The sequence below is a fragment of the Lissotriton vulgaris genome, chromosome 1_1, assembly GCF_964263255.1.
Source record: "Lissotriton vulgaris chromosome 1_1, aLisVul1.2, whole genome shotgun sequence".
Taxonomy (NCBI): Eukaryota; Metazoa; Chordata; class Amphibia; order Caudata; family Salamandridae; genus Lissotriton; species Lissotriton vulgaris.
This window is the reverse complement of record NC_141685.1, coordinates 1,570,457,683-1,570,485,352: the sequence shown is the minus strand read 5'-3', so window position 1 is coordinate 1,570,485,352 and position 27,670 is coordinate 1,570,457,683. Positions and strand designations below refer to the sequence as shown.

Sequence of the window (27,670 nt, the reverse complement as noted above, 5' to 3'; positions counted from 1 at the left end):
CCACCCACTTCCCACCACCCCTTCGGTGGTATATATTACTGTGGATTTCACTGTGCTGTGGCTGATAAATCTGCAGTTATGGCTACCAGGCATAAGGGGGTGCTTTCAGTCATAACCTTAAATTTAAAGCCAAGAAAATATTTTTTTTTTTAAATAAGACCCATTACGTATCTGAATTTTATATTTTTTGCACTTTTCTTCTGGAAAACATCAACTTCATGATTGCAGTGTGCCTCATTACTAATAACCACAAACAAAAAGACTCACATTACGAGGGATCAGAGAAGGTTAAGATAATTATCACACCAAGTGAGATCCAATACCCAAGGATTCAGAATTTACCAGGTGAAGTAATTACATATCATTCTATGTTTTTGCACAGAAAATGCAAAATCGCCTGCAAAATGTGTGCTTTTTGTACCAAATTCTGCATGTCTAAGGACCAATGGTAATTTTTCTCCTGGTACATTCTGGCAGGCTTCACCTTCTGAAATGCATCTGTTCAAAAATGCAGGGATGCAGTATTTAAATAAAAACTTACAATTCTGATCCATGATCAGGCAGGTGTTTGTGCAGGGACCGAAATAAACCTCATAATTAGAGTCTGAGAGGATTGAAAAGACAGAAATCAATGATACAAGATGCCAGAATGACGCACCTAGAAACACTAGAGAAAGCTTCTTCAAAGCATATATATAGACTGCTTTTTTGATACATTTTGTAAACCCTACTTAGAACTGTGATCCAGCACTCTGGAGATGTATCACATTGTACTTATGTATTCAACTATAATGAATGAGGAACATGTCACTTCATGTTTCTATAATGCAGTATAAAAAAAATGTACCAACAATCCACAGCTTTCAAGATAAATTATCCTTTCACGTGTCTTTTTCAGAGTGTCACCTGACTATTGAGATGGAAATATTGGTAACTATACCATAATATTAGATATGTCATGAGGATGACTAATACCAGGACCTTGGTCTATTGGGAATCAAGCCCTGATGAAGTTCACATAGAACAAAACTCATTGGCTACAGAGATCCTATTTGGAAATTCATCCATCAAAAAAGAATAATTAATCATGAAAGCTGTGGATTGGTGGGACATTTTTTGAAGACTATGTTATAGAAACATGATGCGATGTTTTCCTCATTCACTATAATTGAATACATAAGTACAATATCTCAAGAGTGCTGGATCAGATTATACACAGTATTTGAAAAAAGTCTCTGTATTCATAAGGGGAATGCGTAATGGCTGCTTTCCCAGTCTGAATGCACCTAACATATACTCAGATGAGTGATTTTGGTGATAGTGAAAAGAGTGGCTTAGATTTATAGGGCCTCGGCCACTCATTGTAAATCAATCATCCTACTTAGAACTACACAATGGCTGATTGCCTATTCGTAAAGTAGCTGGTGATAACTTCCATTTCAAGCCTACCCAATTATATAGGTATTCATGACTTTCCAACTTGTTTCCTCTATAATGAACGAACCGGCACTCCAGGCTCACTTAATTCAGCGAAATGTAAGACAGCTACGCATTTCGTCGTAATACATTTTTCTCAATTAAGTGATCCAGAAGTGACGGTTTGTTCCTTATTAGAGCAAGTGAGTTGTGAAGTCATAAAAATACTGGGGCTGCACTCATAACCCGGCACCGGATGGATGTGACCAATATATTACCCTACTTGGGACATATATATAGAAATATATATTATATTCCCTTAGTTGAAACAGAACTAAACTTCTGTTAATACATATCACCTTATATCACTATGGCCTGGAACACGCATGGACACACACTATTAACATTGTTAAGTGTGGGAACAGGCCTTTGGGTAATTGTGCAAACCTTCCAGAAACAATGGTGATACATTCCATATTGTTAATGGTCCTTTGTGGAGAATTCTAATTACCATACAAAGACAAGCACTATTGCTAACCATATTTATAAAACATGGCAATGTTTTCATGTTGACAGTTTTCTCAGAAATATTTTTGGATTTCATAGGTTTAATTAGCTGATTTTATTTTCTAAGAATTAGCCTCTGTTTTTTTAGCTAGAAACAGAGGACAGTTTGGGAGGAATGCAAACTACACATTCACCATAAGGACAGCTTATTGATGTCACACACATTAGACAGGACTTCACAAATTATTTATGCAACTGTAAAGCGAGAATATATATTTCCGCAAAGGATATAAGTCTTAGACATAATTCCATCTGAGATGTGAGGAAGATGACAGACTGTATCACTTAACATCAAATTCCCAAATACCGATTCATTTTGCTAAGTGCATCAGATACTGTGTTGAGATCACTCCTTAGGTCTTGAACAACATTTTCAATGCTCCGGGTGTCCTTCAAAATGTCAATGCTCTGCGTATAAGGGTTGAAGTGCACAGAGAAAGGGCGATTGATGGATTTCGCAAAGTCTCTGAAATGTATAAAAATATTGTTAAAATGAGTGCTTCTTTACTACTTGTTTAGAATTACATATACATGGTATTATTATTAGGCAATAGAGTGATTTCCAATCAACAGTGGATGGTACAGACCTTCTGCTCCAACATTCCAATGTTTGTATTTTTGTTTCTCCCTGTTTATTTTAGAACAATCTATCCTTAGTGGGTGGACTGCTCTCATAGTTTAACAGCCTTTCTGCCTTGGTCTATACTGGTTGCTAAAGTCCCTCTCCATCGTTCTAGGCCTGTACCTGCAACACATGCCCATTACTCAAGTTAAGGCCCTTAACAATTGTTATAGCCCGCAGCAGCGGGGTATAATGTGTTGTCGTTGTTATATTATTATTAACCTCTTTGCCGCGGTGCAAATTCCGTCACCGTGCGGTGTAATTTGACGCAAGCGCAGAACGGACAGGCCCCTGGCCATTCTACGCACACGCCCCCCGGCCGTCTGACGCATCGAAGAGGTTATTATTATTATTATTAAGATACAGACCTCATTTTTTCCTTGGCATCTTCAAAACTTTCTGACACAAAATAAGATTCTTGGAAGGTGGTGATGAGACATTCTTGCAAACATGTCGTTTTCGGATCAAACATTTGTATATTGGCCTTATCAGACAGAGCGTGCTAGAAAATATAAATATATATAAAATTAGTTGTTAAAACACATGAAAGGAGTTTACATAGTGCTTTTGTCATAAATGTCATAACCAAACATATCTCATTTGCAATGGCCACTTACTGATATGACAGAACAGGAACTCTATAACAGTGACATTTTTCACAGAGATGTTTTTAGTGACATCAAATAGTCAATGAAAGAAAACGCTTGATTTGTCTATGTTCTCAGCCAGAATGCTGAGTCGAGGAGCATCACTGTTTTTGACTTTTTAGCAGTTTATATGTTATATGCCCCTCAAAACCTCTACCCAACTTCCAACATCTGCATATAGGCAGAGGAGTAATTGAGGTGCTGTACATAATATGCTTCCAAAATAAAATTAAAAAAACCTTGGCCTCTTGTGACTCACCTCTACCACCTTTAGGGTCAGATGTAGGTAATCTCAATTTACCTATTCTTAAATACCAAATTTTACCGATTCGGTATTTAAGAATAGGTAAATGGGATGTAGATTATTTCTCAGTAAAATTCGGTAACTGGAGGCCCATAGGAATGAATGGGAATAGGAATGAATGGGAATTACTGATTTGGTAAAAACCGATTCGGTAAATACTGAATCGGTAATAGGGGGAACCGTTTCAAGGGTGGCAGGGTGTCACATTGACACCCTGTTGCACCCCTGAATAGTGCATGGGTGCACATGTGGCACACATACATGCCCTAAGGGCATGTATGTCTGCCACATGGCACTGAATAAAAAGCAACATATTGCTTTTTTAACGGTTTTCATTATTTACCACCAACTTGTAGTTGGTGGTAAATAACGAATCCTTACAGGTAAAAAGCACTCACTTGAGTGCTTCCTACATTTCAGATTCGGTAATTTACAGAATAGGTATTTAAGGATTCGGTAATTTACCGAATTCTTAAATACCGATTCGGTAAATTACCGAATCTGAAATGTAGCCACCAACAGCCTGATTCATGTAGGTAAATTGCACTCGCAAAGGGCCAGATTCTCAGAATCTGGCCCTTAGCGAGTGCGATTTTTGCATTTGGTATTCATGATACCAAATGCAAAAATCGCTATGTAAGAATTCGCATATTTGCGTGGAATGGCATTTAAGGAATCTCTAATAGAGATTCCTCAAATGCTATTCATGACACACAACAAAATTGCGATTTTGGACTTTTGGGGCCGCTATTTACCGACAGGTCAGACCTGTCGGTAAATAGCAAAAACTCAGAAAAATGCTTTTAAAAGCATCATTCAAAGTTGCATGTAGCACACACACATGTCCTTTGGACATGTGTGTGCGCAACACCTGTCCAAAAGTGCATTTTAGGGGTGCTACAGGGCGTCCTTTGGACACCCCTGGCACCCTTAAAATCGCTATCTCAGTTGCGAGTAGCAAATTGCTACTCGCAAATCCCCATTCATTCCAATGGGCCTCTTGGCCCATAGGAATGATTGGGGAGTATTTGTGAGTAGCAAATTGCTACTCGCAAATAAAGAACATGTAGGAATCGCTATTTAAGTAGCAATTCCTACATGAATGCCGTTTTGCGTGTCCTCAATAGCGATTCGCTATGATTCGCTATTAGGGACACGCAAAACGGCATGTACATGAATCAGGCTGCTACATCCCAAATGCCTAATACCGGTCGGTAACGGCCAAAATTCGGTAATTTCGGCCGTTACCGACTGGTAGGGTTCCTACATCTGGCCCTTACAGCCTGATTCATGTACATGCCGTTTTGCGTGTCCCTAATAGCGAATCATAGCGAATCGCTGCGTTTTTTCCACAGCAGTGCGGATGTTCTAAAGGGTGGGAGGGGCTCCGTCGGCCATTGGTCGACAGCAGCACTAGCCAGGTAGTGCTCCCGTCGGCCAATGGCCGACGGCAGCACGGAACGGGTTAATTATAGATCACCCCATTGTCCTACTTAAAAGAGACCTAAACTACTGGGCTAATGAGAAAAAACGCAGACGGCAAGAACATAGAAGTTACAAATCACCATTTAAGTTTGTTTATGTACAGGAAGGGACACCTTACTGCACATAAACAATAATTTCCCCCAACACAGGCAGCCTTGCAATATGGTGCAAAGGTCCCTGCATTGGCGGTCTGCGTCTGAAATTAGCGCAGGGGGGAACACAGGCTGCACCGTATTGTTGTAAATACGGTGCAGCCCTCCATTTCAGAAGTGGTATATTGCGGAGTTAGGCTAAGAAGTCTAATGCCACATTCTGTCACTTCTTTGTAAATATGCCCCAATGTTTTTTAATGGGTGTGGGATTTTTCTTGTGCTGTGTTCGCACTGCATTGATGCTTGTCTGCTGCATAAATACTTTATATTTTGCCTCTAAGTTAGGCCTGCCAGAGGGTTAAGCAAAGGTTTATTTAGTGATCCTTCACCCTGACAATGATTGTGGTTGTTGTTTGAGAAGGGTCTACACCTCTACTCAATCAAAAACCCAATTTCTAACACATCTATTTACATTGTGTTGAATGAAAATCGCCCCCTAGTTTTATATAGGCGGCAGACACCTTTAATATTAGGATTGGTCTTTTAAGAATTCTATCGAAGGGAAAATATTGTGTAAAATGTGCTCACTAAATTCCATAACTGCAATTTGTTTAGTACTTCGGCTGAACACTGTTTTTGTGGCAGGTCTGGCAGCAGGTTTAAGCTGGGATTTCTGTTTGATTCTTTGGGGAAAAAATGACATGCTGGAAATGTCATGTGTATAGATTTTAGATCGGAAGTAGGTGAACGGTACATTCGAAAAATAAATATTTATGCCTTGAAATTGTTTGGTATGTTGAAGGTTCATTCGAGTCTATGCTATTGTCACAGAGGAAATATCAGTTAAAGATACTTTCCCCCATGGTCAGTTAGACATTAGATACTAAATTCTGTTCACAGATGGATAAATACAAATGAATCATCTCTCCATTAGTCGCAAAAACACAGCCATATTTGACCTGGAATCTAGAACATTAAATCAGACGCATGTTTTTAGTTTTAAGGATAAATGCTTTACCTTTGAGGTCTGCTACAGGTGCATGGGAAACATTTCTTTTTACAGTCAGAATTGGTGAACTTTGCAATGGCGGTGTGCAAAAATGCGATCATGGCATTTTCTTTCTTTTTGCCCAGCTTTACACTTTATACATCCACAATATTTTCAACCTCTTCTCCTAACATCTGGCATATCTTCTGCAGAAAAGGCTCACTTACTTATTATTTCACCTCAAAATAAATTTAAATTAAATTATACGTTTTAAAATGTTTACATTTTCGAAAGGTCTTTTAATTTGTATACTTCTTTTAGTACTGCGACTGTATTAATATGCTCACTCTGTATATTGCTTTTATAAATGGACCTCTGTTGAGGTCCAAAACAAATAAATACATCAATATATGTATTTATTTATTCATGCATGTATGTATTTATTTATTTGTGTATGTAAGTACCTATTTATTTATGTATGTAGCCATGAATAATAACCTCTCCACTCTAGAATTGCACCACCTAACTGACTGACTGATTTTATAAAGTGCACTATTGCCGAGGCGTCTTGGCGCTGAGGTGAGTGTATCCCGAACCTGACGCTAGTTGTACTCGAACTTAGGGAAAGAGCCATGTCTTTATCAATTTATGAAGGTTATCCCTAACCACCACAATATCTATATCCAAGGCCGGCCACTTTCCTCTTGCACAAATATGTAGGCAGGTTCACAGCCCAGAGAGAACTTCCTCTTTCATCATAATGTTGCCACATGTACATGGAGGAGGTCATGATGATGACTTCCGAGTCTTTCGTCCAGATGACTATAAAACCCTTGTCTCTCCTGTCTTCAACCATTTGGACGAACCACTGTTTGTTCCCTGCTTTCACTACCTTCGAATGTGCATTAAAGCTGTTGAAAAATAGCACACAGGTTTTCATGTATGTGTGCTTCGATGAATTGAAAGCGAGTTGATTACACTGAAAATGAGAACCACATGCAATATCCCACAGCACAAAATATTAAGCAATAATCTAAAAAAAGCAGATTAACAATAGGTTGCCAATGGGATGATAAGACCTGTATAGGAGGTCACAACCACTATGTAAAATACCTTCAATTCTCCAATGGAAGACAGAAGTCCTGCTCCGTATACTCGCAGCTGCCCTTCTTGTTTGCACAGGCCAAATTCAATGGTAAAGAAATAGCACTGTAAAAATATGTAATAGAGTGTTACATACGATCAGACTGTGACAAAAATCTATTTATTCTTCCAATCAATTCAGCATTACAAAGAATAAGCGTGTCAATAAATTATAATCTTCAATTTTGTTTTGAAGAGACAAATCATATCTGCAAAAATCTTGGAAGACATGGAGAATTCCTCCCTCCACCCACTTGCTCACTCCAGTTGTGAAAACTTCCAGTTTATAACTAGATTGTGTTCGGTTAGCTTTGGCACTTGGTGGCAAAATGCATGTATATATTTAGGGTTTTTGTGCTGCAAGACACATTTCTAGAATCTCCGAACTTCATGAGGGAGGTAGGAAAAGGAAGGAAGCAAGAAGCAATCCAAAGGTTGATGGCATAGAATAGTCCAGAGGCATTACTTAGCCTATGGTGATGATGGTGGGCACCTTGAGGTACAATGTCTAATGGTTGAGTGAGTAGCTGGTTCAGGATACAAACTGTCAATTCTTTATGGGCCGAATCACAAAGGCATTCGAGAATGTAGACAGTACTCTGTTATATACTCCTAAAGGGCGTTATGAATTGTCCCTAAAACATCTAAAATATGAATAAAATGGACTATTCAGGGAATATTGAATACGATTCTTGCAAATAGAAAGGGTTGTGCCCTCTTTGAACTTTTGCCAATAGGGAGTTTGCCATTTCTGGGCCAATTCACAAATACATGCATGTGTGTGTAAAAGAGTACTCCCGTAAAATTACTTCCTTAACTCATAAATGCTTTTTTTAATTGCCACTTTAGTTTGTTTAGCCCTTTTTTGCAGCCAGATATTGGCATTATCAATGTGCAACAAATCAACCTTCTTGGCACTTGTATGTTTAGAGAGCTGGGTAATTCCAGAATTCCAAATTCACAAGCAAGGTTCGTAGGACACGCCCCCTTACTTGTGGAACATGACAGCATTTGAACATTCTTTGAAACCAATCAAGAATTTAAATACCATTTAGTATCCCATTACGAAAAACATGTAAACCTCTCTGTCTGAATGTAGATTTTTTTCTAATCAGAAACATCCCCAGTAGCAGGCATGTAAAGCTGTGATAGACGTAGGTTTTCAGGCACACTTCAGAGAATGTCATGCCTACTCCCAAGAGCTCCTGTGTGGAATTCTCTATTGCAGAACGAGGAGTGAATTTTTCTGGGCAAATGCTCATGTTTATTTTGTTTTTCCACTGCCGGAAAAACATTTTCTCCGTCCAAAAATCTATTCCTCTACAGCCCAGAAAATGTGGGGGTGATCTATATACCTTTGCCTAGACTGAAAGTGTAGTAAAGTTCAGGCCATTTCCAGGGTGGGAAGAGGTCAGAGAGAGTCAGGGAATGCCCACAAACATACTTGCATATGGGCGTTTCTAAACTTCTAAGTCAAGCCTCCACGCCTTGCAATATTCTTTTACCACTCTTTGAGTGTGATAGACTACTGTAGATTTCTCTGCACTTGCAAAACATTTCATGTGCTCCAGACAAGTACGAAAAGGCATAGGTTTAATGTCCAAATTAACTTTGATGATCAGTGTCCTTGGAGTACACCTCCTTGCCTTTGCATGGGCTCTCTGGTAATGTAGCAATTAAACTACTTAAAAGTTGAAATGGGCAGTAAGTCCAATTGAGCAGTAACCACGCTTGGCTCAACTGCAGCAGAAAGCAGAGACTCTAAGCACATTTACATTTTTGATTATTTCATTGTTGCCAACCAAAAACGCTAGCTGACAGCGCAACAAAGGCAATGAACAGATTCTCCTGAGCCCAGGATTTTATTAACTGTCTTCTGCTCCAAGACTATCCAGAGAGCCAAGAGACAAAAACATAGTGTGGTCATGGCCAGCACTTCATACTACATCGATGACTACAGTGATGATCGTTTGTGACGCTAGACATGCTCCTTGAGCCGGCAGCCTTCTCACGGCACCAGCCAAAGCGAACTGGACTCTTGGCGCTGGACTTGAGAAGGTAACTCATCTGCTGAACTAGCCTGGTCCCTGTATCCGACCTGCACTCCACCATGTTCAGCCTACCTTGTGGCACTCCCCTGGTTTAGGGCCACCAGATAACCACGAGTGGCGCTTTATGCTTCTTGACACTATTTTCATCTAAAACATTAAAAATGTAATCCTATGGTTCTACTAATTGGATTTTTGACATGTTGGTGTCATTTTATTTATTAAAATGTACTCTGTTTTTCTAAATTGGTGTGGGATTTTTCATGTGTTTTTCACTTTATTACTGTTGTGTGCCGCATAAACACATCACACATCACACATAGACTTTAAGTTAAGCCTAACTGCTTTTGTGCCGAACTACTAGAGGGTTAAGCACAGTTTAATTTAGTGATTTTAGTGGTTCACCCTGTCAAGGATTGTGTTTATTATATGACTGAGGCTTCCATCCCTCTCAGCTAATAACCCATCTTGTCTTCCCAGCTTGAAGGGGTGTGAGTGTCACCAGGGTCGGATTGGGATCACAATTCGGCCCGGGCACTGACGAAAAAAGTGGCCCACATTCAAAAGGCGTGGCCCATATTTAAGGGGCGTGGCCCACATTCAAGGGGCGTGCCCTTTCATGAAACACCATTTGCACAGACAAGGAATGAAAGTGGGAGGATACTGTTCTTGCACACGACACAGGGCCAAGGTGACAATGGCCTACATGCTGAGCAACTAAAAAAAATAGCAAGGCCCCTTTTTGTCACAAAATTATTCCAGCCCTCCAGCACAGGAGCACCTGAAAAGCAGCAAAGCCCCTGCTATTACTAACCTACTCAGCCCTCCCCAGACCTTCTGCTCAGGAGCACATGAACAGAGGTAAGGCCCCTGCAATTAGTAAATTAATCAACCCTCCAGGCCTTGGGAAAATGTCCTGGCAGGGGAGCACAAAAAACACAGCTTTCTGGGTCATCCAAGGTAGCAAGGTAGCCAGGGGGGAGGCTGAGGTGAAGCTGGTGCATGGGAAGTGCCTTCCCAGTGTGTTCTGGCAGTTTGAGTGTTTACTATTTACTGTAGTATTACCCTTGTGCCTGTGTATGGTACCTTTTTGTAACTTGCACAAGTCACTTTTCTCTTGTAACACACTGTTTGCTCCTCTCACTTTTGTTTGCTTTAGATACTTGCACAAGTGCCGCCAATGCCTACGTAACGTTTGTTCTTGTGCTGGAGTGTCTGCCATTAATTGCAGTATTATACCTCTACTTGTATTTTGTACGCTTTTGTAACCTGCACACGTCACTTTTTCCTCCTGTAATGTATTGTTTGCTCCTCTTGTATTTTGGTTGCTCACTATTGTCACTTTTGATTCATGTAACTTAACGTTTGCTTTTGTAATTTGTCCACTTATAATTTTCTCCTCATGTATTATTGCTGTTCCTAGTGTGAAGCGCTCTGACACCTTCGGTAAAGTCCGCGCTATATAAAATCAAATAAATAAATAAATAAATAAAACAAAAAAATTACAAACATCACCAGGCCCCCACAGCAAGACCCATTCTTCCTTGCCCACTGTGCCCTGAATGTGAAGGGCTGTGGGCGAGGTGTTAAGACTAACACCGTTTCTGGGCTGCATGGGCCCCAGGGGGGCCGAGGTCCAAACGGCTCGAAGGCCTGAGTAACACCTGGCCCCCAGGGAGGCCGATTATTGCAAACAATCACCCCTCCCCAGCGCAGCCTCAGCTTGATTGCTTGGCAGGGCAGGGGTGAAGGAGAGCCCACAGCTGACAATCGCTGTCTGGCCGCAAAGCGAGGCTGCTTTCATTTTCTCAGTCTCTGTTTCCGTGCACTCTGTGGGCCGGTTTTTTTCTCCCCTTTCCTAGTCCACTCTCTGTGGACTGGGACAGGGGAGAAAAAAAAACGGCCCACAGAGGGCACTGAGGCACCGGCCCTTCCCGAATGCCCGCCTTGCCAATCCGCCCCTGAGTGTCACGTACATGTTTACAATTTGGCGGTGTTCCCATTCCATCATTGTTTCTCCTTTTTCACACATTTCTATGTTTCTAGTAACAGGTATGGGTGTAGCCTGCATCTGGTGTCACTGATTATCCCCCTCCTCCTTTATTGTCCTGTTTCTCCCATACCTGTATCCCAGTGCTCTTCTCTGTCTCTGAGTACTCAGACCACTGGGCTTCAGAGAGGCATCATGACTAGCAGCTCATATCCATACACTGCCATACCTGATGCTGACCTATTCCCTACTCATTTATCTATCTCGGGCACAGAGGTAGTGGGCAGGGTATATGCAGCATTTCCCGGCCCATCCCCCACTAGGACTGCCAACTCACACTAGGCACATTTATCTGGCAACGGTAGGGAAGTAAAAAGAAGGCGAAGACTGTCAATGGGCAGGGAAATACAGGGTTCAGTTCTCCAGTAGCCCCTCACAGAGGCCTAATTCATACTACTGTGCCACCTCCGTTCCACCAGTTGTCTTTGTGCCAGAATGTAGAGAGGCATGCTGAACTACAATAAACAGATATAATAAAGATCCCTTTAAAGATGTTTCCCTGCCTAATTTACTTTCAACAGGCTTCTGAACAAAGTTCAGAGGAAAGGGAAGAAAGAAGACACAGTGATTTATTTTGAGTTTACTCCATCAAAACGTGACGGATATCCCATCCTCCATGTTACAAGTGCCATAGGCTAAAACAAGGGCCGGACTGGGAATCCAAAGCAGCTCTGGCAATTTTGTCAGACCCACCCCCCTCCAACCTCCCAGGGTGGGTTTTTGGAGTAGTGGGGCACTAGGGGGGCAAGTATGAAGTACTGATGCATTTGTTACTGAGGGCCGATATGCAGCACTGGTGTGAAACTGGGCCCCCGTAACAAAACCAGCACCCACTGCTGCAACAAAGGCCCCCACCTCTCCAGCCTCCCGGGCAAACGCCCGATGCCCGCTATGGCCAGTCAAGCCCTGGCTATAAAGCACTTGTACTCTAGAGGACGGAACATCCGTACATTTTAAATAATGGCCAAAATACAGTGCAGCTGATTCAGACTTGTATTTGCATCTCTTATACTGCCACCTCTTGATCTTTAGGAAGACTAATTTGGCCCAAATATTGGATTGCTCTTTGGCTGCTAATCAACATGATAAAGAATTATTCCTTTTCTGTCACTACAAACCAAGCTACTCGTTAACCTTTCTGTGATCTTGATTCTAAGTGTTACATGCGTATTTACCATACTATCCAATAAAAGATAACCTACAAATTTCACATGTCTATAGTTTTTTTTTTGCGCTTCTTATTTTTCATGATCTACTGTTTTACAGAACTTCTGGTGACTTATCTGCAGCTCCCTGATGGTGATTCTCTCAACCTCCCTCTTCTGTTTACATCAAAATGGGAGGTGGTCCTTCCTCTGTGCTTTCAGGTTGGGTAAACACGTGAAGGTGAGTGCTTAAAGCAATAAATGTATAACAGAGACAGAATGCTGAACACTATCACAACAATAGTTAATTCGTTAACCAGTGAAAGGTTTAAATGGGATCACTTGGATTGGTTTGTATAATAAACATACCAGCGAGAACATAAAAAATACACAATTTTGGCTACGAAATTCGAGAAATAAATAAAATTGCAAACTGAAAAAACAAAAGTATATTTTGTAGGCACTATTTAGGACACGGTATTTAAGGGAGACGATGTCGGACAATGATCTTTGGGTACCACACCAGGGAACAACTGGTCAGCTAAGTGCAGGCTGCACAGTACAATATTGATACACTCTCAGTGAAACATGCCTCAGAGTACACCTGAAAGCATATCTAGTCGATACCAAGCATCGACTCCTGCTCTTTACAGAGCTATCCTTTGTTATGATGCAATGTTCAAGGGCGGCTCTTGCGCTATGGCGGCGGAGCATCACCCCACTGCTTTTAAGCAGTGGGAAGAGAAACTTAGAATGATAATAACTTTGTGTTATTATATTTTAGGCTGCTTCCTGCTGCTTTGAGGGAGGGTGAGTGGGCAGGGCTGCTGTGCTCTTTGAACAGGGCAGGGGCAGAGTGGTGTGCCTACTCAAGTGCACAATGACCGTTTAAGCGGCCCTCTCAGGCCGCCCAAACTAGTCATGCGCACTTCCCCCTTCTCTATGCAGCCGGCACAGAGAACAAGCCCAGGCCCCTATTCCCTGGTTGAGCGTCAAAACAGGACACTCAAAAACAATCACAACACTGCACAGTGTTGTGATTGGTCAGGGGAACATGGATGCTCACCAATCACAATGCTGCATTGGTTAGTAGAGCCTGCTTACTGTTCCTTGATGTGCTCGAGGAGAGCAGGAGCAGATACACGTGAAGTGGCCGGCAGCAAGGTACGTTTAAAAAAAAATGTTGTTTTATATAATGTATCCATGGGCGACCCCCCACACGATCCCCTGCAAACCCCTCCACAGCGCAATCCCTTGCCCTGCCACCCGCGAATCTTGCCGGCCAGCACCCCAGGCAATGTTCTGTGTAAAACATGGTATGTTTCTTGTGCATCAAATCTGATGACCTCCATAAGCCTTCAGAATGTTTTCCCTGCCTGTGCCCCATTTTTGTGACCACAGGTGAGGCTTGTGGCAGAACCCCATTTTGTTTACATTTTTAGTCCCCCCCCACCCACCTAACCCGGCATAGTGCAGCCAGACCTATGACATGCGTAGCGCCCTGTATGTAAACAGGCCTCCCATGTACTGTAGTTTCTACATATATATCCAGGCATGAGAAATGCCAGGGATTTTCAAGAAATATTGCCGAATTGCAATTACCCACAGCAACCCAATCCAATGCGGCTGCCCATATTCACCGCTATAAAAATAGAGGTATGCAACGTTTACAACGGAAGTTTTACAACGCACTACCATTAGAACGCAGGCATTACCACGCATACCATTACAACGCATTGCGCTGGGGGGCGCTCTAGGATAGGGAATAAGTATAATTTTATATCCAACACCTTCCCTAGTGTCCACGGGGACTGGAGTTGGAATATAAAATTATACTTACCACTATCCAGCACCTCTAAGCGCTATGCGTTGTAACGGTATCCGTTGTAAATACCGCGTTGTAAAGGTATGCGTGGTAACAGTATGCGTTGTCACGTCATACATCCAAAAATAGATACTATTTAAAGGATAAATCTCTAAAATACGGTCCTATATAATCCAGAAGCCGATCCCAGACCACAATACCTTAACATCAGTCCTGTTTCCCTGACTCACTAGCACGAGATAAGAATGGTGTCATGGTGGGGATCAGAGTAGTAATGGGGCATATTTATTTTCAGACCCGGGAATGTCCATGCCAATGACACCATTTTAACAAGATCACGGTTTCTGAAAGTGGCATTTTAAGTTCAGTTTCCTTTTGTGGTGTTCAGAATCCTTATTGTTTTTCAAACACGCGCATTAAGTCATGTTCAATTAGTTTATGTTTGTAATCGTAAAGGTCCCAAGACTGATCAAAGAACGCGGAAAACTGGACGTGCATTTTTCACGTTCAACTTGTTATTTATCAACCTAAAGAAGGTATTGAGCTGCAGCATTTACTCGCCTATGATACAAATGATATAAATCAGTCAATGCTGCCATCTTGTGTTTATTATGTAATGCTACAACTTCACTGGTGAACAAAGCTTGCAATTCTGTCAAAATGAACTGAGGAAGTTGCACAGAGTAAGCCACCTTGTTATGCTGCGCGACAGGAAAAGGGCAGGAATGAGCCGTTATTTTAAAGAATATGGCACATTCCTGCCTTTGCCGCTGCGCTGGCATTGTTTTAGCTGCCTAGCACCAATGCTGGCACCCTTGCCCCATAGTGCAAGGGGCCTGTGTTGTAATGAGGATTGCTTATGTGCAGAAAGGGGCAGCTTCTTGCACAAAAACAGACCCCTGAGGAATTTTCCTCTTTTTATGTGTGCTGCACAATGCGGCACTCATAGAAAGACAAAATAACGAGGAAAAATAAAGAGATTTCTCCTTGTTACACTACACCTGGGAAGGCATAGAGATTTCTCCTTGTTATACTACACCTGGAAAGGCGTAGCATTTTGGTGCATTCCCAAGTCTACCACTTTTAGTAAATCTGGGAATGTATCAAAATCCATGGGTGTTGCGTGGAAACACCCACACAACACCCATCAAATGCCTCCATAGCACAGAGTAACGCAACACAACGATTTGCTCTGCATTGTGTTACTCTGAATTTATGAATCCACTCAGGGCCACGCAAGGTGGCCTTGTGTGGCATCCTAAGTTGCTTTTTGGGATTGTGCTATGCAAGCACCACATTGTGTGGTGCAAGGATGAAGCAACCCCACTCATAAATAGCCCTTAATCCCTCTGTTTGTCTTTCTGGTTGTTTTTGTACTTCACTTGTTCAAACCACGGGCATTAGCAATACATACGATCAAAAACATGGATGCATTACCATTTACACTTTTTAGTCCCCATTTTAGGCACGATATTAGTCCTGATTTGTGAATCGAGAGCAAAAACAGGGGAGCACTTGAAGCAAATGAAATTGGCACTGGGCTTTTATTGTTCCTGGATTTACCAGTCCACATGTCCCCTCAAGGTATCGATGTACCTAGTATTCGAACAATTGTAAAGATGATATTGACTCCAGCTTAGAGATGTTAATTATGCAAAATCAAGTTGTAATTCAAAAATCTTTTCCAATCAGTGTTGGACCTGGCCCTTTCTGTGGGATCATCCCCAAACCTTTTGCCTTCCACCTCTTCTTTTTCTGAACTCATTTTTGCTGGCTTTAGGACTCTGCAAACTTTACCACTGATAACTAGTGCTAAAGTGCATGTGCTCTCCCCCTAAAACCTGGTAAGATTGGCTCATTCCCAATTGATATATTTAATTTACCTCTAAGTTGCACTACATGTGCCCAGGGCCTGTGAATGCTACTAATGGGCCTACAACACTACTTGTGCCACCCACCTAAGTAGCCCTCTAACCATGTCTGAGGCGGGACACTGTAGGACCTGTGTGTGCAGTTTACTGCCATTTTAACCTGCCATTAAAAATAGCTTATAAAGCACTAAACTCCTCTTTTATTACACATATGTCAACCCTAAGGTAGACCCTAGGTAGCCCATGGGGCATGATATTGTGCAACTAAAAGGTAGGACATGTACTTTTATGTTTTTCATGTCCTGGTAGTGACAAACAGCTAAAGTCATTTTTCACTATTGTGAGGCCTACTCTTCTCTTAGGCTAACATTGGAAATTCCTTAAAATACCTTTAAGCTGTAATTCCTGATTAGGAAGGAGAGCTGCATCATGTTTCATATCTTTAGAATGGTAATGATACATCCTCTTTACTGGTAAAATTGGATTTACATTACTATTTTAGAAATGCCAATTTTAGAAAGTAGACATTTCTCTGCTCTTACTGCTCTGTGTGCCTTTCAGCCTGTCTTCAATGCACATCTAGGCACTTATCTACATACATCTGCATTCTGATAGTCCTTCCTGGGCAGGATTGGAGAAAGACACTCACACTTACACTTCAAAGGGTAGTGGCCTGACCCCACACAAAGGTCAGATTACACCCCGCAGACAGCCTGGCAGACAAGACTGGGTTGAAAGGGTTACTGGTACACTTCAAAGTCACTGTTTTATATCGCCCCCACTTCAAAGGCACAGTTGGGTATAAGTACTGGGTCTCTTACCCTACCAAGACAGTAAACTTCTGGACCAGTGGCTACTCTGCCAGGAAGAAGAATTGCTGTGCTGCTGAATGAACTGCTACTCTGCTGGACTACTGCTTTGCTCCACTCTGCCTTGCTGTGCTCTTGCCTTGCTGAGTTGCCCTGCTGCCTGCTGTTCTCATGCCTGGGTGAGAAGGACTGGACCTGCATCACTTGAACCCAGAGTGCCTCCAAGGGTTTACTGCCTTACCCCCTGTTCTGGAAGTTTCAGGGCCATCAAAGATTTACTGCTGCTTACTTTGCCGTAGGTTCAGTCCTGGGCCTCAGAAGTGGGTTCTGCAGCTGTTTCTGCTCAAAAATCGACACCGTGACAACTTTGCGCTGATCTGAACCAATGCATGGCCCTTCGACCGCGACACAGGAGTTGATCTACAACATCACCTCAACGGACTGCGCAGCTCAACATCAACAAACCTTCTGTGCTGTTTTCACTGTTCTACTGTAATTTAAGTGTTGCACAAATACTTTACACACTGCTTCTTAAGTTAGGTCTGACTGCTCTGTTCAAGCTACCAGAGGGTGAGCACAGGTTAATTTAGATTGCATATCTGACTTACCCTGACAAGGATTGTGTCTCCTGCTTGGACAGAGTATATACTCTGCGAACCAGAAACATTAATTTCGGACACCCGGTTATTCCAGAACCACGCATTCATTGGAGAATCAGGGCATTCCACTCTATTGCAATGGTGAATTTTAAGACAGTGTGACTGTTCTTGCAGTCACAAAGAAGCCCAGAGTTGGCACCTACACTGAGCAGTTGCTAAATACATAAAAAAGGAAAGTATTGTTTTTTCATATCAGTGATGTCATATGAGATGTCATGAGTGATGTTAGTGACTATGTCATGAGTGATGTAATATATGAGATAATAAGCAGTGCATTGTGAGGGCCTAACCTATAGTTAGCCCAGATAACTATGTTTGCCGAATTTCACTGGTTTTGTACGAGTGAAATCTGAGACTAACTATAATGTCCCTGTAACCCTTGATTTTTTCAGTGAATTTGTATGGTTCTTTTAATTCTATTTCCTAACTAAAACGTTCCTGTAACCTTTGATTTTTAAGTGAATTTCTAAGGTTTTTCAAATTCTATATCCTAACTATAATGTCCCTGAAACTTTGGTGAATTTCCATGTTTTTTTAACTAGTAGTCACATTTTCAGAGTGGTAGCAAAAGGGGGGCAGGGTCTCCGACCAGTTCTCAGGAATCCTGTCGTGCCAGGCTTACTGGAGGTAACAGAAGCACTCCTGAGCCCCCAAGAACCCTCAGCATCCAAAAGGACTTCATACCCCAACCAACAGTGCACCAGAAGGCACATTTTCACAGTGGTGGAGAAGAGGTTTGGCCTCCTAAGACCTCTCAGCAATCACAGTCTGTGGGACTTACTGGAGGTAACAGAAGGGATTGTTGGCCCCCAAGCCAACAGGACTTCAGCACCCAACCAGAAATTCACCAGGAGGTGCGTTTGCAGAGTGGGGGAGATAAGGGGCATGGTCTCCAAAGTACTCTCTGCATCTCTGTGGAACTTACTGAAGGTAACAGGAGGGTTTGTTGGCCCCTAGGGCACCCACATTGTAGAGTTGGGGACCACGGGTGAAGCCTCAAGGCACCTGTGGTCCCTGCTGGCTCACCGCTTCCTGCAGGAGCCTGCAATACTTTGACACAGAGGGAACTGCTAACATGCAGCTCCCTCTCCGTCAAAGCAATTGTGCTTGCTTTCAGCAACCGAGAGCATTTCAATGCTCTTGCTTGCTGAAAGCGAGCACAGTTTGCTATGGCTGGACAGGAGCGGTATAGCTCCCACCAAGCCATAGCAATCAGCTACCTCCTAAGTGTGGGCACCTGTGGGGGTAGCAGGACCCGGCCTTGGCAGTCCCCAATGCCATCTATCGCTCCGAGGGCCCCTTCCATTACAGAATACAGCCCAAGGTGTGTGGACTCCCACTTTAATTATAGCCATTTGCCCCAGGGAGGTGGCAGTCCCCAGGGCTACTGAGGGGGCTGCATGGCCCCCGCATTTGTCAGATTTAACCCCGGGGAGGTAGAAGTCCCTGGGGCTGCATGGAGGCCACATGGGCCCCCTCATCAATATAACATTTGCCCTGGAGAGGTGGCGGTCCCCAGGCCATGGGGGTAACCCCGGCCCAACCCCGCATAAATTAATCAATATGCCCCAGGGAGGTAGTGGTCCCCGAGGTTTTAAGGCACCTAGGAGGGGGGCCTCCCTCCTACATATTGTAGACATGCTCTCAGACACAGTGCGACTCCTGGCAAAATAATTTTTTTTTAAATACATTTTTGACCCGCCTTTCCCTCTGTTTTCACCACTGCTGTGCTCTTCTGCTTTCCTGACAATTTTGTTTCCCTGCTCATTCCCTCCAACTTCCCATCACTAGCAGAACCCCACCTCCACCTAGGACCTACATAGTTGCGCTGCAGGCGAGCCACCGGTGCACCAAGGCAAGCCTGTCAGCACCCACCCGAGCATGGACAAGGCCCAGTGCTAGGAAACCTGTCTTTTCCAACCGCTGCAGCGACACTACCACCGAACTCCGAGCCCTGGATCCCAGATGTATCAACAACTTCTGTGGCGGCACATCTCCACACACCACTAGAGGATCATAGCACTGCCACTTCACCTGCAGCACTGAAGCAACCAACAACACCAGAGACTCTGCAAACATGACTACATCCGCCATGCCAAACAGGACCACCATTGCACAACTTCAGTGCATTTCTCAAAACACACAATCACTCAGCAGACATGCCATAGAGATCTGGGACATGATTTCATCCCTCACCCCAGACGTCATCTTCCTCACAGAGGCTTGGGTGAACATTACCTCCGCGCCGAACATCGCCATCCCCTCCCTTGAAAGGGACAAAATATTACACCGGGACCAAACTGACAAACATGGAATTGCCATAATATTCAACTACACCATCTGCTGCACGACCTTCCACAGATGCCTCGACCCTGATAATAGAGCATTTAAACTTCTAACTCCACCCAGATGGAAAAAGCACAATTGAGGGTACCCTCACCTACAGGACCAAAACCCAGCTTCTGCAATTCCTTCCCTGACCTCATCACCCTGATCGCCATCAATTCCGAGCACTACATCTTCCTGGGGATCTAAACTTCCACCTCATCGACCCCAGCGACACCACCACAGCTGACCTCCTAGAAAGCATGAGCAACACTGGCCTCAAGCAACTTGTCACTGGTGCTACCCACATCGCAGGAAACACACTCAACCCCATTTTCACATCCAGCGACAGAGTCAAGTAAATCCACTTCACACAGCTCACCTGGACCAACCACTGCAGTGTCAATTTTACCATCTCAGGACCTACCATCACTACAACTGTGCCCCACAGCTCCATGCAAATATCAGAAGACTAGTGGAACACCTCTCTTAACTCCTACCTCACAGACACAACATCCAATCCAGAACAGGCTGTGAAGAATATCTCCCAGTGGATCACAGAATGCACCGACATAATCCCCCTGCCAAGCCAGCCAAATCCAAAGAAGCTTCCAGAAGAGCCAGCTGGTTCACCGCAGAGCTGAAATCCACCAATAGCAAACTGACAGCAACTAGAAAGGAGGTGGCACACCAGCAAAGAGAAAGGAGACCATACCACTTTCAAGACAGCATTCAATTAGTACCACCACCTCCTGAAAGAAACAACAGTGAACACAGTAGCAGACTACGTAGAAGCCAGCATAACCTGCACCAAGGAGCTCTTCATCATCATGAAGAAGTCCTCCAACACTGCAGCCCCCGTGAACAACAACACCATCTCCCACGAGCCATGTGACAACCTGGTGGACTTCTTCCGTGACAAGATCTGAGTCATCTACAAAAAATTCGAAACCCGCCACTGAGAGAATCAGCCAGCTCACACCCATGAACATAAAATCCAAACACTTGCTCACCCACTGGGACCCTCTCACAACACAAGCCACAATCTACATCATGAACTCTGTGCACACTGGAGCACCCACCCCTGTCTCCCCACCATGACTTCAACCTCTGGAGCAAGACTATTGGCGACAAGCTCAAGAAATACCTGAACACCTCCATCCCCTTGGCCTCCCTCCCTGAGGACAGGAAACACGCTGAAGTAAGGCCCCTCCTGAAGAAAGCGGTACAAAAGGGGGTGGTGATGGACGGAGCATCTGAATCAATCAAACACTCACTCCCAGTCAAAAGATCTGGGTTTAATCCATCACCGTTCTTTAGCACACTCTGCCACTCCAGTTCAGACATGGCTATATACAAATCAGTCTGACCCTGTGCCTCATGGGAACAGTCCAGCCCGAACTGCCAAGCCATGTCTTCCCTGGACGGGAAACAAGCTTCTGAGGACCGGTTTCTGGCATTCCAGCCGTCTTCAGCCCGGCTTGCTTGAATCCAGTGGCAAAGTGAGCAAGGGACTCACGTCTGAGCATACCCTGCCACACTTATGGCGGCCAAAAGCGGTACAAAAGGGGGTGGTGATGGACGGAGCATCTGAATCAATCAAACACTCACTCCCAGTCAAAAGATCTGGGTTTAATCCATCACCGTTCTTTAGCCCACTCTGCCACCCCAGTTCAGACATGGCTATATGCAAATCAGTCTGACCCTGTGCCTCATGGGAACAGCCCAGCCCAAACTGCCAAGCCATGTCTTCCCTGGACCGGAAAAAAGCTTCTGAGCACCGGTTTCTGGCATTCCAGCCGTCTTCAGCTCGGCTTGCTTGAATCCAGTGGCAAAGTGAGCAAGGGACTCACGTCTGAGCATACCCTGCCACACTTATGGCGGCCAAAAGCAGTACAAAAGGGGGTGGTGATGGACGGAGCATCTGAATCAATCAAACACTCACTCCCAGTCAAAAGATCTGGGTTTAATCCATCACCGTTCTTTAGCCCACTCTGCCACCCCAGTTCAGACATGGCTATATGCAAATCAGTCTGACCCTGTGCCTCATGGGAACAGTCCAGCCCGGACTGCCAAGCCATGTCTTCCCTGGACCGGAAACAAACTTCTGAGGACCGGTTTCTGGCATTCCAGGCGTCTTCAGCCCGGCTTGTTTGAATCCAGTGGCAAAGTGAGCAAGGGACTCACGTCTGAGCATACCCTGCCACACTTATGATGGCCAAAAGCGGTACAAAAGGGGGTGGTGATGGACGGAGCATCTGAATCAATCAAACACTCACTCGCAGTCAAAAGATCTGGGTTTAATCCATCACCGTTCTCCTGAAGAAAGCATCTGCATCTGCAGAACCGAAGAAGTACTGGCCCTTCTCCCTACTCCCCTTTCCAGTGAAGGTTCTTGAGACCGCTATCAACCAGTAACTCACCAAACACCTGGAGCACAACCACCTGGACCACTCTCAATCCGGATTCTGAACCAACCACAGCAGCAGGAAATCCCTGATTTTAGCTACTGATGGCATCAGGGCCCTCCTGGCCCACAGCAAAAGAGCAGTCTTCTTCCTCTTGGAACTGTCAGCCGCCTTCGACATCATATCCCATCACATCTTGATTAACATACTCCACCCCTTGGAATTGAGGCAGATGTCTGCAAATGGATTGCCTCATATCTTATTGAAAGACTCCAAAGAATCGGTATCACACCATTCACCTCAGAACCCAAGAAGATCATCTGTGATGTCCCCCAAGGACTGTCCCCCAGCCCCACTCTCTTTGAAGCGTACACTATAAGATCACATGGACTCACCATCATCTCCTACTCGGAGGACACCCAACTCATCTACTCGCTGTCAGAAGACCCCTCCACCACCAGAGCCAGCTTCCTCAGATGTATGATGAACATCGGCGACTGAATGAAGGACAACTGTCTCAAGCTCAACACAGAAAAAATGGAGGTCCTCATTTTTGGGAACAACACCTCACCATGGAGGGACACATAGTGGTCTGCTGATCTCTCCCCATCCCATCCCCGCCCTGACAGACCAGGCCCAAAACTTCAGCATCATCTTGGACAGCAAGCTATCGATCGATGAAGAAACAGGTAAACACAGGCTCAGCCACTTGCTTCCACACACTACTTATGTTGCGCAAGATCTTCAGATGTGTCCCAGTCAACACAAGAAGAACCGGCACGCAGGCCCTCATCACCAGCAGGCTGGGCTATGAGAACACACTCTACATAGGGTTCCCTGCATGCTTCCTGAAGAGACTATAGACAATACAAAACTCAGTGGGAAAACTCATCCTCAACCTCCCAGGCAGACCGCATCACACCCCACCTCAAGACACATACAAAGCCCTGCACAACGATATACCAAAATACATCAACAGATGCATGACCTTCCACCAACCGACCAGACACCTATAATCTGCCTCTCTCTTCCTCACAGACACCTCATGCACCCCCTCACAAAGCTACTCAAAAACTCATGCAACCACTCACAGACCCACTCAGACACTCCTGCACCCACTTACAGACAAATGCAAAGGCTCAATCACCCACTCACAGACCCTCTCAGACTCTCATTTACTAATTCAGAGCCCTACTCAGACACTAATGCAGCCCCTCACAGAACCAGTCAGAGCCTCGTGCACCCACTCACAAACCCACTCTGAGACTCTCGTACCCACTGTCTTACCCACTCACACACTCACAGACCCACTCATGCACCCACTCAGAGACTCATCTATCCACTCATCGATCCTCTCAGACATTCACACACCCACTCACAGACCCACTCAATCACACCCACCCACTAACAGACCAACTCAGACACACCCACAAAACCACTCACACACTCACTCCCAGATCCATACAGCCACTAACACACCCACTGTATGACTTATGGAGCCACTCACACCACACTCTCAAAGGTTACAGGTTACAGTTAGGAAATAAAACTTTTAAAAAAGCATAGAAATGCACTGACACAAACAAAGGTTACAGGGGCGTTGTAGTTAGGAAATAGAATTTAAAAAAATCGAAATTAACTGAAAAATCCAAAGGTTACAGAGACATTATAGTTAGTCTCATATTTCAAAACCAGTGAAATTCGACGGTTATAGTTACTTGGCCTAGCTATAATGTATGTCCTAGCAATGTGCTACTTATGACTTCACATATAGATCACACATGACATGGCCAGTGACATCACTGATGACATCTCAAGCAACATTACTGAGGCCATCATTCACAGAACCACTCACATACTCACCCACACTACTCACTTACCCATACAACTACTGACACACCCACTCACAGATCCATACAACCACTCACACACCTAGTTACACACCCCTACAACCAGTCACACACCCACTTATAGACCCATACAACCACTTATACACCCAGTCGCACAACTAGTCACACACCTACACAACCATTCACACACCCACAAAACTCTCATACACCCACTCACAGACCCATACAACCATTCACACACCCACTTACATACCCACCGAACCACTTACATACCCACTCACATACTCACACAACCATTCACAAACCCATGCATATACCCATACAGCCACTTACACACCCACTCATAACCATACAACCACTCACACACCCACAAAGCTACTCAGACACTTATCCACACACAAATAAAACATTCACACAGCCATGCAGACACTTACACACACACAGCACTCACACACCCACACTACTCACACACTATCTCACCCACCCATACAGCCACTCATGCAGCCACTCCCAGAACACTATTCACAAACTCATTCACAAGCCTTATCAGCCACTAACGTACCCACTGATAGACCTATACAGTCACTTACACACCCAATGACACATCCATGCAGCCACTCACACATCCACTCATACACCCATGCAGCCACTCAGATACCCACTCATACAGACAGTCAAACAGTCACTCAAATGACATATGTTAGAAATAGTATCACTTAGTGGTACAGAAGAATAGTAAATTAACTCATGTAGTAGCTTAGTATATATCTTTAAGTCTCATAAACATTGACAAAACACTTACACTCCTAGATTGATGTCATCAGTGATGTCATCAGTGATGCCACTTATCAAGTCATGAGTGGTGTAATATGTGAGGTCATAAGCAGTACATTGCGGGGGCATAAGTTATAGTGAGCTCAGGTAAATATAGCTTCTGAATTTCTATGGTGTTGTATGAGTGAAATCTAAACTTACTATAATGTCCCTGTAACCTTTGGTTTTCTCAGTGGATTTCCAAGCTTTTTTTATCCTATATCCTAAGTATAACTTCCCTGTTACATCTGGTTTTTCAGTGAATTTGCAAGTTTTTTTAATTCTATTTCCTAACTATAACATCCCTGTAACCTATGGTTTGTTCAGTGAATTTCTCCATTTGTTTTAAATGCGATTTCCTAACTATAACAAACCCTGTAACTTTTGGATTTTAAGTGAATTTCTAAGGTTTTTTTTAATTTTATGTCCTGACTGTAATCCTGTAACCCTTGAGAGTAGGTGTGTGAGTGGATGTATATGTCGGTGAGTGGGTGTGTGAGTGGCTTTATGGGGCTGTGAGTGAGTGTGTGAGTGGCTGTTTGGGTCTGTGAATGGATGTGAGAGTGTCAGTATGATTGTATCAACAGTTGTGTGAGTGACTGTGCCACAACAGAATCTCACCTGACCCTTTATTCAACATGAGACCAAAGCTTTGTACAAAATGTCTACAAAACTGGAATACTGTCTTCTAGTTCATTAGTAATGCTACCTTATTGGGTAAATGTCCAGTGGATATTTTACCCTACAGCTGCATAATAGACTACAAGAAAATGTCCCCAGTGACTTTGTGTGCGTTTTGGAAATTGGATTGTTTCTCATGCATTCATCAGAAATCTGTGATAACATGAATCCTCATATAGAGAAGCCGAAAAGACTGCAAAGAGGTAAATCTCCACCAAGCAAGGGAACTTCCTCTTAACTGTATGAAGCAAGTGCTTCTTTGGTGGAGGTGTCTCCATATTCCTAGGCATCAAGAACACAACACCAAAATCGGTAGCAAATGCACTGAGGGACCTTTTGTTAACAGTCCATCATCGTGGCAAAAGGCGGGAAGACCTTGGGTGGGTGGGGCCAAACGGGTGAAGCGTCCAAGTGGTTTGCGCATTAGCATAATCCTAGTAATGGAAAGGGAGTATGTTGTATTCTCTGCACTTATGTTTTGCTGTATCCCTTTAAGTCTGACATTCCATTTTCCTGATGTCATTTTCTACTGTGTTCTTCCTAGTCAGTTAGCTCCCTGCTTTCTGATGGGATCACTAGCTTTTCTCTGTAGTGCATAATAAATGCCTTATATTCTTTTATTAGTCTCCTAACTTCATTTACATCACATGGCGACGAGGATGGGATACGAACCCACGCGTGCACAACCATCACCTGCTGTGCTGCCCTGGGATTAATGATTATACCAAGGTCATACTGTTGCCCCCATCCCAAAATCGCTGGGCCTGATCTGGCTACATACACCTTCCCTTTAACGGAACGATCCTTAAATGATATCACACATACCATGAACCCAATTACATCTATGCTCTCACCTTGGTAACCACAAGGACTAATATCACTAGGCAATAATTGCACATCTTTCCAGTTTTCTAAGTACATATCCTTGGGGATGATAGTCCACAATGACCCTGGATCGACCATCAGCTGGGTCTCTACTTCATCAATAAGAAATTGAGCTTTGGGCCTGAACCTTCTACCAGGCTCACCCTTACTGACCCCATCCTCACCCAAACACAATATTTTGTTGGCACCCTCAACACCAACAATGTCTCTCACTATTTCTCTGTTTTCCACAACAGCTACTTTATCTGCATTTCCTCCCCTACACATCTTGGAGAAATGTCCCTTCCTCCCACACTTTCTACAGACCTTATCAATAGCAAAGCATCTCCTAAAATCTGCATTATGAAAAGTGCTGCCGCACCTACTGCACATCCTTCCCTGAAATCTATTCCTGTCACTTCCTGAAAATCCATTGTTGAATTTCTTCGGACCTCTTTCACTCAAATCTACGCCTTTCCTGTTCACAGCAGCAACTTCATCTTGTTCAACACAAGAAACCCCATTCCCTTGTACATTTTCCTTTCCATTATCTCTCTTTTCCATCTCTCTCATACATGCATTCGATTCTTCAACTACTTTCGCTATATCAATGGCCATTTGTAATGTAGGATTTTTTGCAGCCCACAGTTTTTCCTGCATCTTTTTATTGCGACATTGTACTATCAGCTGGTCTCGTATCATTTCGTCTCTTATCTCTCCAAAGCTACATTTAATGGACAGTTCTCGTAACCTAGCTACGAATTGGTCTACTGATTCCTCACTCCTTTGGGGATGAGTGTAAAATTTATGTCTGGCCATAACAATATTTACTTCTTTTGCATACTGCTTCTTCATGCGAGCTTTTGCTTCAGTATATACATTGGTAATTGCTCTCCCATCTTGATTCAATCCTACTGGAAGATATTTAAAGGAACGTTGGCCTTCTTTACCTAGAGCGCTTAACAAAAGGGCTTTTTTTCTAGTTGCGCTAAAATCCTTTCCATCTAGTGCCTCTATATAGTTCTCAAACATGTCTATCCATTCATCCCACTCGATGG

General features: G+C 43.7%; 1 protein-coding gene across 1 annotated transcript in view; it reads right to left on the bottom strand.

The window, feature by feature from the left end:
- Window positions 1-1,546: 1,546 nt before the first annotated feature.
- TPH2 (tryptophan hydroxylase 2) overlaps window positions 1,547-27,670 on the bottom strand; it is a 378,574-nt gene continuing 352,450 nt past the window's right edge. The window contains exons 8-10 of the mRNA XM_086937035.1: window positions 7,235-7,330; window positions 2,974-3,107; window positions 1,547-2,449 (exon numbers count right to left, since the gene is read on the bottom strand). Coding sequence (XP_086793161.1) covers window positions 2,275-2,449; window positions 2,974-3,107; window positions 7,235-7,330 — 405 coding nt within the window. The 3' untranslated portion in view covers window positions 1,547-2,274. The remainder of the gene's footprint in view (window positions 2,450-2,973; window positions 3,108-7,234; window positions 7,331-27,670) is intronic.